The sequence below is a fragment of the Patiria miniata genome, unplaced genomic scaffold, assembly GCF_015706575.1.
Source record: "Patiria miniata isolate m_02_andy unplaced genomic scaffold, ASM1570657v1 HiC_scaffold_1, whole genome shotgun sequence".
In the NCBI taxonomy this organism is placed as follows: domain Eukaryota; kingdom Metazoa; phylum Echinodermata; class Asteroidea; order Valvatida; family Asterinidae; genus Patiria; species Patiria miniata.
This window is the reverse complement of record NW_024037047.1, coordinates 21,670,039-21,687,185: the sequence shown is the minus strand read 5'-3', so window position 1 is coordinate 21,687,185 and position 17,147 is coordinate 21,670,039. Positions and strand designations below refer to the sequence as shown.

The following is a 17,147-nucleotide window of genomic DNA, read 5'->3' as shown; positions in this document are numbered from 1 at the left end:
CGGTTGTAGAAGGACGAAAGGGGTACGTATCGTAGGTTGGATAGTCCATTATTCGCAGCCATCCGAAGAGTAACTTGCGTAATTATTGTTGAAAAACATACTTGGTTGAAAGATAGTAAGGGGACTAAACTCCCTGTGAAATTATTCTTTCTAGCAAGCTGTCATTTTAAAGTAATCAATGAAAGAACTCTTTTTCAACGGTTGGTCTTAAGACGCACCATAGGAAAATTTAAATTAGCAGTTCGTTTTGTTATTCGGCGAAGCGCAGGCCAGCATGGGCACGATGCACACGCGTGCGCGGTACGTAACTATCCGGTTCGTTAGTAAAAACAAGCTGCGTTAAACCAATTCAAAACATGATTCAGCAACTTTTGATTTGAAATCGAGATCCTAGAATGCTGTTTTTCTCGGAATATACAGCTGAAGCTGAGCTGAAACTTCATCAGGTTAGTTGCTCCGTATCGTTCATTAGATTTTGAACACTTTTGTTGCTTCAAACGAACAAAATGCACAAATTACAAAATTTAATGATGGACTATAGCTTTAACACGTTATCTTTAATTACTTGATGCGCGAATGTCATGCATATGGCTTCGATTTACGCCCAGCATTTTGCTCACAGGCGCAATAGCATCAGCCTCGACTACAGGGGCGCGTGCTCTTTCACGCAAGGCATGATGGGAGACAACATGGCGCAGCAAGATCGTATCCACGGGGCACGAGGTTGCAATAGCAATGAAAGATGATGAAATAAGCTTTAATTTGATGTGTGTCTCGAACACCTTGGAGAGTTGTGAGTATTTTTCCCGATTTTTTGAAGTGGGAGCATTTACCATTGGGGTCTATGAAACTGTATGTACTGGTCTGCTACCATACTATGACCATTCTCGACTCCAGGGGCGCGTGCTCGTTCCTTACACTAACACCTGGCTGTGATGATGACGTAAATGACACTGAATGGCTATTCACAGCGTACTGCGCGGGCATTTCGAAGATTGCACGCCGGGCGCGCCCATGATGCGCTCGCGCTCGCGTACTTAGCTTTTCACGTAACGTCACGTGCAAGAACAAAAAATATGATTCAAAAGTCGCGAAGCCGACGAAGTACGATATGGATTATGTCAGCAGCGTTTTTCGCTAAAAAAAAAACCCCTGTATCTGTGGTTGTAAAGGCACGAAAGGGGTACGTACATTTAATACAAATCTTTGCTAATTAACAAAACGTCCAAACGTTGTGTTTGAAAGGAGTGATTCTTCAAAATCACAACTTTTAACATTTTAAAGATGACGCCGGCACATTATAATTGTACCGTATTATAATTATAATGTACCGTATTTTGATACATTAAAATTACACAATTCCAGGGGTTACGATCGCGCAAGGCATGATGGGAAACAACATGGCGCTGCAAGATCGTACCCAAGGGGCACGAGGTTGCTGCTGCTCTTGCACGCAATTTTACACGAAACTGTTTGTTTATTTAGCTTAACTGCGCATGCCTGTAATCAGGCGAGGACCCAGGCGCCGAGTAAGCTGAGGGAAGCAATCGAACGCACTCAAAAGGGAAAGTACGTCGAGAATTGCGCCCAATCAGGCTAGAAAGGCGTTTTAAACTATATTAACTAAACGTCCACACAACAATTTTTAAAAACTGGGCCATGGGCGTTGAAGTGTTATTATCCTAGAACCATGTCAGAACGAATTTCGGGGTCACAATTTTGGTCCCCGAAAAATCGAGCTCTTGAGCCGCACAGTGTTGTTTGCGTTCGTGTATACGAACCGGGTATAAATTATGTCTCTACTTTATACTTACCTATCAAGAGCTGTAAGGCCATTTCTATAAATGCTTCCGTTTTTTTTGATGGTTTGTTAGACTTCTTCCCAAATTCTTTGTTGAGAGAGCTGATAAAGTGCGGCATTGATCTTTTTTGGAGAAAGCAAGCCATGGCATGGAGCATGATGTTTATCCTAATGCCACTGCGATCTTCCCCAGCCTGGGCTGGGATGTTTGGATAACGGACTCTTTTATTATTGATTCTAACGTCGCAGTCGACAATCACTTCTCGGAGTGATTTAGTGCGGAACTCCTTTTCAGAGGTGATGAAAGCAATTTGGAAGCGGTTTGCAAAAAGATCGGTCACGATAGCCCATTGGTGAACTAATGGCGGTTTATAACTCAGCTCTAGAATGCCATACAGCTTCAACTCCTGCTCCAAGCCATCGATATTGTCTTTGCTGTACCATCTTCCAGGTTTTACTCCGACGATGTCATGCCCCAATCCTAAAATTTCTTCAACACTAGCCGCGAGGGTGCTTCTCTGCAATGACATCTTTGAAACACACGGTCCTTGTCTTTTCTTTCTCAAGTTATTCCTATGTTGTCCTCTACATTCTAAATTGAATGAACACACTGAACACAGCCCAGGTTCACATTGTGAAGCAACGACGTCGCGTACGTTTGTATGGCATTATTTGTGGCATCGACTGCCCGCTATGCGTGTATTTATGTAAATTATTAACTCTTGATAACAAAGAAGATTTCATTGATGATTCATACCCACGTCATTGTAACCATGCAACCATGCGACATCGCGCATTTCCTCCCCCCAAAAATCCCGCTCAATAATAGATTCTGATGCCATTAATTCGAACTATTACTAATATTGGTGTTGTACTTTCAAGGAGTAAGTGCCCACAATTTTAGGTGTAAGGCGGAGATCAAAGTACAGGAGGCTAAGGATAAACCTTGCTATTACTACAAAACAATAATTGCAGGGTCAAAATCAGTCCTTGGTTCAAACCAATTTAGACAGAGCCGTAATGATGATGGGAATTGAGGTTGGGATATTTCATTTTTCAAGAGGGGTTTAAATGAGACGTTGAAGTCAACGCATACGGTACATAACAGCAAGGTCGTGTAGCAAGGAATTATAGGATCTGGCATACTGACTGATGCCGTTTTGGGGAAACTTTTAATATGAAAAGTTTGGATTTCTTTTTATGTAAATAATTGACATTGGTCAGACGGAAGAGGAAGTTAGCTACCACCAAAATACACCCCTTAGATCTGCCTTTCGACGCGTATAAACATGCCTTAAAAATAGGGCATCCATAATTTACTGAAAGAACAATAAAAACAAGCCAATTTCACAACGCAGTGCCAATATTAGAATGACGATCTTCAACACGTCTTAACCAGCAGTTCCAGAAAGAATCATTATAAGACAAAAGTTCGGCGTGTTTCCGCGGGCTTCAAATAAAATCATTTCATTATTCTGTTTAATTTAAGCATTCTACTTGTATCAAAAGAACATAATTATAAGGATTGATGTCAGCCATCAGGATTCAGCCATCCATGCCATAGGCCTGTCCCGTGCAAACCGCTTGGTGAATCAGCAGCTGACCACGCCCCTCAGTTGTCATCAAGTTCCGGCAGGATGGCGCTCATATTCTGGTACTCGTTTCGGATTACCGCCATGTAAGTCTGTGAAAAGAAATTCAAATAAACTGCTTTTAATGCAATTGCATTAAACAAATTTATAAAGTCAGCATAGCTGGATTCTAATCCCAAGAATATATTTGAACATGATGCAATGCCTGAAGCTGTTTGTGGTGAAGATTAATACACGCAAAGTAGTAGACTTGGAAGAAATTGCTGCATCATAGCTGTGATCAAGTCATCACAATTCATCACAAGTCGTTGAAAGTTAGCCAGAAGCAATTCAGTCTCAACTTGCGTGACGAAAAATTCAAAGGAACTGTAACGAGGGCAACTGCAGACATGAGGATTGACTTGCAATAGAATTGTGGCTTACTTGTGATTGACTCGTGACTGACTTGTGATTGACTTGTGATTGAAGATAGATCGATTTGTAATGGACTTGCAAATAATCGGTGATAAGCTTGTGATTGACTTGTGATTAACACTGTCGTTGGCATGTGATTGACATGTGGTTGACTTGCGATTGATTTGTGATTGACTTGCGAATGATTTGTGATTGACATGCGGCAAATTTCTTGCGATTGGCTTTTAACTGACTTGTGATTGACTTTTGGTTGACTTGTGGTTGACTTGTGATTGAAGTGTGATTGATTTGCAATTGCTTATGATCGAACTGACTAAAACGTTAAGTATGGCGGCTTCGAGAGATGCTGATGCCGAGGAAGTCCTTACGACCAGATGTGCAGACAGTTTACTCACGTGTTTGATCCGATTGTCTGCCATGTCACTCAAGATATACACTAGGTCAGTGAAGGTCGGTCTGTTGTTCGGATCCTCGTCCCAGCAATCGCGCATTAGGGCATAGCTAAAGAAAGTAACAGGGAAGCAACTAATTTTATGTACGTTTTTTTTTGGAGCCGAAATTCATCAATAGTTTTCCCCCCGGAAATAGATGTTGTAAACGTCATTGTTCAGTAAACCTGATTGTTTTTGGTTTTAAGATTAGAATTGAGGACCAGGAACCAGAACCTACTCCATAATGTTTGTTAGGCAAACTGTGTCCTTACTCAGTGTGTATCATCTAATTTGTAATGGAGAGCGCAAGTGCATTTATCATTCATCATCTTGCTGGCGGGTTGCAGGCCGCCCTCTTTAGTCCACACATGTAGTCCTCAAGTGTGTTCAATGTCTGGTGATTTTTTCTAATAGTTTAGATTACAGGGGTTTATGAGGACCGTTCGGATAACTCTTCTAGAGGAATGAGAATTCTTACATTTGCTCATGACAATTGTCCGGCTTAGGCATACGATATCCTCTTTTGATAGTTTCCACCAGCAAGTCGTTCGATATGGTTGGATACGGAGTGCCACCTTGAATTAAACAAAATTGTAATCTAGTTGGCTTAATTTTTTTTAGGCTTGAACATTTGTGATGGGATTTGTTCATGGAACAAGAGATTATAGTGGAGGAGTGGAAAGGAGTTTGTTTTGCTACACATTAACAAGCAAAATGAGAATAAAACAAACCATAGAAAGGACTCATTATCGTTTTTAAAAGAGCAAACGTTCCACTTTAAAAAAAAAAAACGATACACAATCGGCCAAAATAGCACTGCGTCATTATTGCTTCATTCTGTTACAAGAAGATTTGTACATTTTGAAAGCGATATGTCGTAATTCCTATTTTTAATTAAAATGTTGCTGAAGAAAGTATTATAACCGGACAAATTATGCTTACCGAAAGTAGCTATTTCCCACAAGAGAATTCCGAAGGACCACCTACGTATATAACATAAAAATCGACACAGCGTTTAGAAGAATTAGGGTATAGAAACTACTATCAATATTTTTGGCCTCGTGCATAAGCATATGACGAGAAAACTTAAAGTTCACATGCAAACTTCCATAGAGTAAAAAATCCTCATTTTGAATTCAGCTGCTTTTTCGTGATATCTTCAGTTTTTCCGAGTCCCGAATTTCAAGATCAAGAAAGACGGACTGACAAACGTACACATCGCTCTGAGTGGTGTACAACTGGTGCCTCACTGACTCGATGGATAACCAGCGAAGTGGTACTCGTCGCTGCATAAATAGAATAAAACGGTTGAATAAATGAATCAACTGATAATGCTTGATTAATTTCTTATAATTTACAGCGGCTGTCCGACTTGCTTACTTTGTGTTTAGGTCGCCGTTCTACCTGACGATTGGCCGTATATCCTGTTTTCTTGTCTTGAGCAAGTCGCTCAACCTGTGCTCTAAATGGTCAGAGACAGATTTGACCCAGAATCCCGATTCTATTTTGTCTGACAATCTTCAGGGTCAAAATGACACTCTTTCTTCTGGGTCAAAATTACTCTTCTCCGGGTGAAAATATCCCGGAAAATGAGCTCGATATGTGTAATTTCGACCAAAAATAGTGCACTGTGACCCAGAAACGTGGCAGGAGAAATAGAACCCGGATTCCGAGTGAACCAATTTTCGTCGCCAAACTACAATTTTATTAAAGGTTTTTAATTAATTTATTTTTTTATCTATTGATTGATATGTTACCGGGTTGTTGGGGTATTGCGTTGTTTGTTTGTTTGTTTGTTTGTTTGAAGCTTCTTGTATTCATGTATCCCATTTAGCTTGGAGAGCCCCTTGACATAAACTATGTTTCTTTTCGGTAATCTGAATGGTATTTTGTATTTGTTTTTGTTTGTTTGTATCTAAGGCTTTCATTTTATGTATTCCTTGCGATTTTGGTCATGTGTGTGTTTGTCTATGTATCCCAAGAAAAAAAATAGAGTATTTAGAATTGTTTACTCCCACCTTTTCAGCAATGGACCAAGGGATATTTACCCCATAAATTTAATCCAGGCCCCCAAGATAAAACAAATGCACACAATTTCAGTCTAAAAAGCGTTGTTTTGTGTTAGTGGCTCACAAAGTAACCTTATCTATGGTAGAGCAAAATTTTCAAACGCTGGTCAACGATTGACAGTGAAAAGGAGAGAACCCCCATTTCCTCTTTGAAGATTATTATTATTATTGAAGGTTATTATTATTAAATAATCGACATTTTCAATAATTTTTCCATCTGCACAAACCCTCGATGTCTGGACGTAGATATTCTCCCCACGGGACAGACCGAAGTCAGAAACCTTAGCAACCAATCCGTTCCCGATCAGGATGTTTCTGGCAGCCAGATCACGGTGAATTACCTGAAAATATAAGTTGTCAAGGATTGTGAAAGTTGAATTTGGAATTCATTAATCGGCCTAAAATACAAGTGAATGACTGTGGTTTCTCAAAGAGTGGGATCCAGAATACAAAAGACGTTGGCAATGTGACTGAAGTATTTCTTAAAGAAAAAAAAGACCGGTTGTTGAATGGAAGCCACGTATACTCAAATCTAGACTTCTACACAATGGAATTCGTTAAAACCAAACTTGGAGTTGGTTAGACGGCTTAATCAGTTAGGCCTACCCCTGCTTTAGCAAGGTGCTCCATTCCCCTGGCAACACCGAGTGCAAGCTTGACCAGCTGATCGGAAGACAAGGCATCCTCGTCTGAGTCTGACTGTGAGCGAGCCGTCCGCAGGTAGCTGCGCAGATCACCATAAGGAAGGTATTCCAAGGCAACGTACAGCACTCCTGGATCAGGAACACAAAGAGGATGGTAGGGCAAGATCTTAACTAAGACCTGTTTGCAAACTTTCCTTCATTTATCCATCCATAAGGGAGCTGACCTCACCTCACCCGGCCAGGCCCGTCGCCAGCCAGGGCATTGGGGGCAGGGGTGGAGGGTCACAGTACAAAATAGGGGCACACAGAAGACAAAACACACTTATATATATTTTTCACGTCTATGGTTTTTGCTGATGGGGGGGGGGGGGGCAGTGGCTCGTCAGGGGGCCTGCCCCCCCCCCCCCCCGGACCTGGCGACGGGCCTGCTTATCCCACCACTTCTACTTTAGCTCAATTGCCCCCGCTCTCTCTCTGTTCCAAGATGCTGACGGACATATGAATGATAGCAAAGGCTGACCAAATAAGTTCGGTATGGGTACTTCCAAAATAAGACCTCGTCCCACCTGATTTCTGCACCAAATCCCTGTCAAGTATGATACTCGTGTTCCAACTGACCGAGTTTCTTTTCCAAACCCTAATTTCACCTCTGTCTGTGGCTTCAGCCATGTAGTTTGGCTGCAGCCGGAGACGGAGCCGAAGCTGTGGTTTGAAAAACGTCCCGTAACTTACCTTGATGTTGACAAGCACCGAGTAGTTCTACGATGTTAGGATGGTAGCCGATAAAAGTCATCGTCCACAGCTCATCCATGAAATCATCTCTGTCACATGACGATACATGTCCTACAAGATGGAGAGAGGAAAGTCATGATATTGTTCGCAAAAAAATACATAAGAAACGATTGGAGGTATTGCAATTTGGGTCCTTGAAGTTTGAAGAGTTGTATTTGGTATTCTGATACGTCAATAACGATCAAATTCGATCAAAACAAATAGCAAGTAAAATTTTAAGAAACACAAATTCAAAAGTTGATTTAAGCACTATAATTATGTTTCGATTATACCTTTGAGCATCTTGATGGCAGCCCTGTTCAAGTCTTCATCTTTCCTAACAGTTCCGTATCGCACCTCACCAAAGTTCCCACTGCCGAGGACTCGCTCCTCGACGATGAGGTCGCTCCAAGGAATCCCCCATCCCTCGGCCCAAGATGGCAGGCCGGTGTCTGATGGGATCTCTTCAGTCATCTTTCTGGGTTGTGCTATGGTGTTCTGGTAGGTGACTTCTTCCTTAACTGCCGTGGGATCAGATTCTGAATCTGGGGCCACTGACTCCTGTATTGCATCCATCCGAGTAATACGACTATATTTTATTTACTCTCTTAAATTTTCGAGATCAGATTCACTAAGTATTCCGGGTTCTACATAACCTTAACTCATCTAGGGTCAAAGTTGGCACATTTTCCATGTAAAAAAAAAGAAATATTTCCGGGTCAAATGACAATACTTTTAATCACGGAAAAGATTCATGCCAAATATAACCCGGAATCCGGGTCAGTCTGTCCAGGCACTTTTTAGGGTTTAATTAAACTACACGTTGAGAATTCCTTTCACACTGACCCGGTTTCAAGTTTTAATGGGCATAATGACCTCGTTCAGAATCCAATGGCAGTTCCGATCCTATCTTTAATTATTTTTTTTTTTCGCGTCAATCTGACCCGTAAACCTTTTAGGGAAAGAGTCAGTTGAACCCAGATATTATGTGTATAATGTTACCCTAACGAGTTTTTGGCAAAATGAAGCTAAGATTCCAGATAAAAACTTAACCAGCGACGGTCTTAGAGTCTACCACACCTAAAGGTAACTTTGATATCCCATTGTACATATCTTACCATCTCGACGCTTTCTTGAAGATTCGGCACACTCTGTGCACTCACTGGTACGTGGTATTTCCTCTTGGCTCTTGATGAAGAAATGACCAAAGCAGCGACAGCCAAAACTAACATTCCACTCAGGACTCCGACTATGGCAAAGAGCATCGTCATGTTGATCGTGCCTATTGCTGGCTTATTGCCTAGTAGTAAAAACAGATAGAAACGTGAACTATATTTGATTCCAGTATTGTTATTATTTCGTCACACATTAAAGTGTTCCGAGTCAAATTTGGCCGGAGTCTGGTTTCTATCCGACCTAATACTATTCAAAATCTAAATGCTACTTGTCCGGATTAAAATGACTTTTCCCTTTGTGATTTTCCGGTCATTTAGGACCGGAATCATGGCAAAGAATCATTTTCACCCAGACAATTGTCATTTGGACCCTGAAAAGAATCTGGTCAGATATAACCCAGATTTGGTGAAGATGTAAGTATCACGAGTTTCACGTCAAGGAAATTTCCGAATGACCGATTCTAGACCACCAAGACTGAGGTTGTGGCTACAAACATGCCATGTCGGTTGAGAGTGTCCTACTGCACACATAATTGTCGCCAATGAAACAAAAATAAAAACAGAAGACATCTTGTTGACAATCAATAAGCGAGTTCGGTATTCCAACTGCGCATGTGCACATCAAGATTTCGGGATACAAATTTCATCGTATGCGTACCAAAGCATAGCAGGGTACCAGCGAAATTGAAGCGAACGTTGTGTTCTGAAGTATAACATTTTGCAAAAAAAAAATCTTTGCACAGCGAAGTGTTTTCAGGTGTCTTGTGTGTCAAAACTTTTTGTGCGAATGAAAGCTCCATCCCTTTTCGATTGCACGAACAATTGCACAGAATGCAGATTTGGTTACTACGTCCCCCATAGAATTGTGTGCATTTATCTGCCGCATGCAGTTACCCCGAAAAAAAAAAAATCCGCGAATCTTGCTGTGCACAAGACTTTTTTGGAATACCTTACTAGCTTAATGAGAAACAGTATCACGACTGCTGCTGTTGGATGCAACGGGTCATAAACTTCCCAAAGAATAATTCACTAATACTATTTAGTTAAGAGTTAGTTTAGTTATTTACCGGCGCAGGATCGCAGATGAACCGTGACTGCAAGTTCTTCTTTCGCTAGGCTCGTTGCTTGGCATGTTAGGCTTTTGACGACGTCTGCACTGGTCGGGTTGGAAACAGTGAACCTGCTAAAGATGTCGACTAGTTCGTCTGTGCTCGGTGTCTGAACCACGGATCCGGTTTCCTCCCTCACGCCGTCAATGACCCAAGCGATTCTCCAAGAGTCGGGTGTGGCTTGTCGCACGGTGCATCCAAATGCTTTTCCCGTCTCCGATGTCACGCAGATGGCCTCCGAAGCATCGCTGATGAACTCTCCAGTCGACAGATCCAGGAGCTCCATTGAAGTATTGGAGACAATTTCTGAATAATAAAAAAGTCAATTTCGCAGGTAATTTGCTTTCATGCTTCACTTGACCTGAACAATCAAACATTAGAACGGACGGTTGTCTCACCAGGGCAAGTCTGGAGCTGCAGGGTGACGAGAAGAGACTTTGTCTTGAATCCCGTAGCCATGCAGGTAAGGCTGTTGATGAGGCTTCCATCCAAGGAGGTGAAGACGGAGAAACTTGCGTTCATGTTGACTAATCCACCTGTTGCCGGAGTTACATCTACTCGTCTGCTTTCATTCCTGATTCCATCGATGATCCAAGTCACCACAATGTCTGGCCGGACGTCTAGGATTGTACATGCAAAGGTTCGCTTCGTGCCCATCTTCAGGCAGATGGGTCCAGACGTCACGCCAACCAGTTTTCCGGTCGAGAGATCCATAAGATTCATTGAAGCATTCTTTACTCGGTCTACGCCAGTGGAAATAATACAGTCATTTAAAACCAGGGGAAAAACTAATGTTGTGTGACAAGCGGGCGCCCATCCACTCGAAACCTGTGCTATTACTAATAATACCTCCAACCTGTTCCCTATAATGAGAATTTAGGAGAAGTCAAAAAGGACTTTTGTTATTTGAAAGTCTTGATGAAGTGCCCTTTCAGAAGATGAGGTCTGCCAAGCAAGTGACACTGACAACCTGGCCAGTTTTCATAAATCAAAATGGAAACATTTGCGATATCCCCTTAACTTACCAGAGCAGGTCTCAAGGTGCACTGTGACGTTCAGTGATTCTTCTTCATTTGAAGCTCGGCACGTGAGACTCTTAACGGTATCATCGCTCCGCCACTTGGATATGACGAACCTGCTACTCCTGTTGACCAATCCACTAGGTGTGCCACTTGTGAAATTGGTAAAGCCAGCTCCAACATCTGTTCCATCGATGAGCCAGGCTACATCCCAGATCCCTGGTCTGGCTGATTTGAGTTGACATTGGAAATGTCGCTCCGTATCAGACTGGATGCAGATTGGCGAGGATGTAAGTCCAACAAGTCGTCCAGTTGATAGATCCCACAGCTCCAAGAAAGGTTTTGGATGCATGTCTACACGAGTTACAAATGCATAAACAGAGATAATTTGTTAATGCTGAACTTCACAAACATCAACTGGTCGGACCATGTCACCTGGACTGCTCCAGGACAACAACCTTCCTCGCGTCATGACAATGAACCTTACTGGTTCACTGTAATCGAGACTCAAAATTACCCGTTCAACTTGTCATAATTATTTGGGGCACCGAGACTTTGGAGACAGAACGAGGGCAAAACCGTCCTTTCACTTGTCCACAATACTGTACACGTACACGTATTGACTGAGGAACCTTTTCTTACCATGACAGGACTTCAACTAAATTGTAATGCTGATTAGTCTTTCGCTTGAACCAGGGGGCGGGGGTTGATGCATGGGACAAAATGCTGTATAAATGGGGTGCCCTGGGTGGCAAAGTCACGCCAACCCTCCTGGGACCTGTGCCTAACCCACCCCTTACTTGTCCCCTAATGATAATTTGAAGTGCCTCTTCCAGAAGATGATGTCCGCCAAACAAGTACTACTGAGACCTAGGGCAGTTTTCATCAACCAATAAGGAGACAATCAAGATATTCCATTTTCTTACCAGAGCAGGGTTCAAAGTGCACTGTGACGTTAAGTGACTCTTCTACTTCATTTGTAGCTCGGCAGGTAAGACTCTTAACGGTACCATCGTCTCGCCACTTGGATATAATGAACCTGCTGCTCACGTTGACCAATCCGCCCGCTTCGCTACTGGTAAAATTGGTGAGGCCAGCTCCAGACTCTTCTCCATCGATAAACCAGGCTACATCCCAGATCTCTGGTCTGGTTGTTCTGAGTTGGCATCGGAAATGCCGCTCCGTATCAGGTTGGATGCAGATTGGCGTGGATGTCAGTCCAACTAGACGTCCAGTTGATAGATCCCAAAGGTCCAGGAAAGGTTTCAGATGAATGCCTACAGGTTACAAATGCAAATGAGTTATTAATGCTGAAAATGTCACATAATATCAACTGGAAGGACCGTGTCACAAGGACAGAACTTTAGGACAACCTCCCTTGAGTAATGACAATAAGCCTTAAGATTTACTGCAATCGACACTCAAAATGGCCCTCTCAACTGGTCATATTTTAGAAACCGAGACTCTGGAGACAGAACGGAAGCTTGGCTGCCCAATCACGTACCGACAATTCCATCAGTTATGCATACGCTTACGAATATCAGAGACAATAATCTTGGTACTGTGAGCAGCTGTATGGGGCACCTTGCTTAGCAGTGACTTGAATTATATAAGAGAAAGGGTAAAGGTAGAGAAGGCAGTAGTTGTTGCGGCCTGCGAATTAAGATGGAAGAACCTTTTTTTTCTTACCATGACAAGACCTCAACGCAACTGTAATGCTGATAAGTCTATCGAGACCCGTAGCCTGACAAGTGAGGTTCTTCGGAAACTCGGTTTGCAACTGTGACAAATTGAAGGTGCTGCTCACTTTTACCAGTCTACCTACTCCGGTCTCAACGAAACCCGTTACAACCCGCTCTCCCCCGACCAACCACGCGATGTTCCAGGCGTTGGGTTCGGCGTCCCGAACTGTGCACTCGAAGCCACGTACAGCTGAACCAGACCGACGGACACAGATTGGTTCAGAATCACTGTCGACGAGTTTGCCTGTCAGGAGATCCGTAACCTCTACCGTAGTATTTGGTTCTGTATAGAATATTAAAATGTGAAGACGAATAAAACTTCTGTTTACTGACTGTATTTGACCTTAAATATGCGAATCAATAAAATTAGGTAGCGTAAAGTTTCAATAATGTGATGGACCTTTTTTCCCCGAAAAAAAAAACCGACTAAGCCAAACGACAGAGTAACACCTTCTAATGTTGCTGGTGTAAAATGGTGAGTTAATATGAAATAAATACTTCGCGAACCTTTGCAAACAGAGTTGGACCAGCCTAAACTTATGCTCCAATGATTATAAAAACGAATTACATAATCAATGAGTCATAGGTTCCGACTAAATATTGATTGGCAAAGAACAATAGGTATGATGGCCAACAGAGAGATTGCTGGCATGTTAATCTCCTTTCATCCACTTTGCTGCAAATTGGACCACATTGATATATCATCCCTTTCAAGTATCTGTCTATATCTCTGGATGTAGGTGGGCAAATGAAATAAGGGAAACAGCACTGAATTAGGAAATAACCATTATGTAAGTGTATATAAGTTATTATTAGACAAAATAGGAGCTAATATTTAAAAAAAAAAGTTGTACATGCATCAGTTTTTGTATATGCACTGTGATAAGGAGGAATCAAATTAAAGCTTTAACCTATTCGGTTTCCGTAATGTTTGTGCACAAAATGCCGGTATTACTTGTCATTCATACACATAACGTTTTCAAGTGTAAACATTTTAATTGTGGAGGCTCCAAAAAAGATATTCGTCGGTTTTGCGTTTTATGTCAATTCCTTTTTTCAATAGACTATACCCCCCTTAAAATGTATTACAAATTCATGTTATTCGCGCCTCTGGTCAGAATGCTGTAAATTGACAGTCTCTTTATTCCCCGCAGTTATAAACTTTCATTCTCGTTCCAATCGTATCATGTAAAATGAAACTCAACAGGTTATTTTTGTTACAACAATTAAGCCTGACATAAAACAAACATGTGCAAGTTTCAGTATGACATTAGAATAAATAGTCAGCGTTTCAAAGAAAACATTCTGTGAAGCAAACCAAAATAACACGAAGGTCCTCATAGGACAACCATTTGTATAACTGCAGGGGTATATGTTGAGCCGAATCGAAACAGCAAGCTATAATAATCTCGGTTTAGAACTTATAGACACCTTTCTTTTTACTTATTACTAATATTTGTTTTGTAAGAGAGAAACGTGATTTGAAATAATAACATAAGCTAGGTATTTTTTTCGACATAACATCCGGGTTGAACGTTTGGCAACCACTGTGTATAAAAGACCAGCTTGAGAAAGCATTGCAATTAGGGGAAGAGCCAGATTTAAGTAAACGAAAGGGGTGGGGATATAAGGGGGGGGGTGTTGAGTCTGGGAAGCGCCAAAAGCACGCCCTGCTACGGCGTCTGGAGGCATGCCTCCCGGAAAATGTTGAAATCTACGATAATTTCCCTGCGTTCTATAAGGCAATTGAAGAATGAAATGAAGAATTGTATCATTCCAGTTACTATTTGTGGCCACATTTTGCAAGTTACATAACATCAGTCAGCGGCTGAACGGGAGTAGGGGCAGGGAGTGCAAACCCCATTTAGTCTACTATACAATTAAATATAAATATACATAATATAAAAATACAAAGAGAGTTTTATAAGGAAGAAAGGCCCCATTCAAAACAGAGTATTCGCTGTTAAATATTGAGGGGTGGGTAAATAACTGCCCCCCCCCCCCCCCCCCCCGCGAGTTACGCCACTGCCAAGGACTTAATCTAAATTCCAAAGCGACTATTAAACCCCTTCAAGCCTTACCGACTACATCCAACTGCAGGTTTTTAGTAGTCGATGTCAGGTAGAACAGTACGCACTCGTACAGGCCAGCCGAGGTCCTTCTCACCGGGGCGATGCTCAGTTTGCAGTGCTCCTCAAATTCCTCTTGGTCGCCGGGTGGTTGGAACGAACACCGCTGCAATATCTGACGAGATTTCTGCCACAAGACATCGACTCCCGGTCCCCTATCAGTTTGACGACCGGTTACCAAGCACGTGAACGTTGCATTATCTCCAATGGAAGCCACGTAATTCTCTGCTGGGAGGATCCTAAGCGTACCTCCCTCACCTGAAATTGTTTTGTGGAAAAAGCAATCATGTATATCACAACGTCCCTGTCTATATTTCAAAAAAGTACGAGGCCAAGCCGATACCAGAGAACACAGAATGCTGTTCAGTTGATTCGCAATGGCTATGTACTGAAAGTCTTTTCTTAGCCTACTATGTAATTATTACCCAAGGAAAGCATCTCCGGCTGCAAATTCGAAAAAGGGTGGGTGGGGGCTGCACTCAAAGGAGGTGCCTAGGGGCGGTCCTCCTGTTTGTTTCCTGTGAATATTACCCCAAACCGATAATGAAGCATTCATTCTTACAAGGCCACAATTTGCATGTAAACATTCGATCCAATGGAGGGGAAAAACACGTTTTTGTCATTCATAAAATTCACATTGCGTCTGCTCTGTGCAAAAGCATTATTCACTGTGCACATTCAAGGGAACAAAAAACCTTTCACTTTTCGGTCACCGGCATGCACACATTCCTACATTTGACACTTCGTGAGAAAGGTAATTCCGATTTTCAGACGATAATGTCAAAAAACGTCTACAGCATGAGCGAGAACAAGGCTTAATGCGACGGAGAAAACGCACGCAACGGTGTAATTGTTGAACCATTTCAGGGGTAGGGTGGAGACCCTCTCATCGAGCCCCCTGGGTTCCACGGTACGATTCAACATTCCATGTTTGCTTATCCATTTTTACCGCAACTATACTATAATTTGGTGCCGTTTTACCATGGGATGGTATCATAAAGCGAATGGAGAGCGCACTTGAGTTTTGTTTTCGTTTCTACTCGCGGACAAACCACAGTCAACCGAAAAGAAGATGCATACCTACTTTTAGAGTTATAGTACAGACCAGTCGGGCTATTTTCAGGAACAGCGATTAGAAGCCATTCTACCTATATTCTAAATAACCATAGATAGTAAATGCGACTGAGCCATACTATCTGCTTCTCTGCAACAAAAACGCAGTTGAGCTAAAAGAGCTGCACTGAATTCGTTATACTGTGTGTTATATTCTGCTTATCAAATATTACACAGACAGTGGTTCATTTATCTTGCACGGTGAACAAAACTTTCCAGATGTTAATATCATGTTATACCGTAATTCACGATGGTCTTACAGGCCTACCTTTTGACAGTTGAAACAGTAAAGCAAACAACGCAAGAATGAGCAGAACATCCATATTGAAGGCCCTGGACGGAGAAAGTTTCACAACTGATCCGAATCGAATCGTAAGTTGAAGTTATATAGGCCTACAGTTCATAACCAAACGTTAACACAACATGTTTTCCTATCCTATTCCTAACGCATTTCCTGGTACTATGGATATGGTTTCAATTTGGTTTGAGACGCAGCGCAGCACAGGTAGCTTCAAAACACATGTATATGTCTTCAAAGTACCGATATTGTTTGAGGCGATTTCAATGACAACACCTGAACAAATCCCCGGCCCCGTCATCTAATTTTCAGGTCGTTGATCACGTGTCATAGAAGTTGTTTTCCATGGCAACTAGAAAGTTCCATTGCACGGTCACACTATTGGTGGCATTGACCAATCAGATGATGGGTTTGTTCAGGTGTTGTATAAACACAATTATAATAAATGTTTCACATTTCTGCAATGGAAAGAATAATATTCAATCGAAGACGGTGAAAACGGAACGTTCCATCTGTCACCGCAAATGTTATTCTTAGCATTTTACTCATAAACATTCATTTTTTTGTAAGTTATTAAACAGAGCAGTAATTACGATTTAACTGTACAATGTTGGCAAAAAGCATCTCCTTTTCCTCCCCTTGAAATCCGCTTGGCAATTTTCTTGAATATTGCAATTAATATTATCGAAGAATTACTCTTTAATATTGTTCAACTGTACTACTACAGTGTATATGTGCCATTGACAAGCCAAGGTTCAAGGGCCATAAAATAATTGCTTTTTCTTTTTGTCTTTTTGTGCTTTCTGTTTCCTTTTTCCACATACATGATTTTCTCTAATT

The 17,147-nt window shown here is 41.8% G+C and overlaps 1 protein-coding gene across 1 annotated transcript; it reads right to left on the bottom strand.

The window, feature by feature from the left end:
* Positions 1-3,401: 3,401 nt before the first annotated feature.
* On the bottom strand, positions 3,402-16,332 carry LOC119731729. The gene is made up of 17 exons (XM_038204958.1): positions 16,278-16,332; positions 14,849-15,154; positions 12,715-13,050; positions 11,952-12,302; positions 11,032-11,379; positions 10,405-10,749; positions 9,965-10,312; positions 8,841-9,022; positions 8,016-8,283; positions 7,684-7,794; positions 6,914-7,080; positions 6,535-6,648; positions 5,454-5,524; positions 5,181-5,221; positions 4,717-4,813; positions 4,203-4,308; positions 3,402-3,485 (listed from the first exon to the last, which is right to left on the bottom strand). Exons 1-17 carry the CDS (start codon positions 16,330-16,332, stop codon positions 3,414-3,416), a joined length of 3,318 nt encoding a protein of 1,105 aa, XP_038060886.1. The 3' UTR covers positions 3,402-3,413.
* Positions 16,333-17,147: the final 815 nt, after the last annotated feature.

Bases quoted from the DNA above. Each gene is read 5' to 3' on its own strand.
- LOC119731729 (XM_038204958.1), bottom strand. From the start codon at position 16,332: ATGGATGTTCTGCTCATTCTTGCGTTGTTTGCTTTACTGTTTCAACTG. The intron at 15,155-16,277 runs GTAGGCCTGTAA...AAACAATTTCAG, and splicing joins ACTGTTTCAACTGTCAAAAG to GTGAGGGAGGTACGCTTAGG. The intron at 9,023-9,964 runs GTAAATAACTAA...TTTTACTACTAG, and splicing joins TCATCTGCGATCCTGCGCCG to GCAATAAGCCAGCAATAGGC.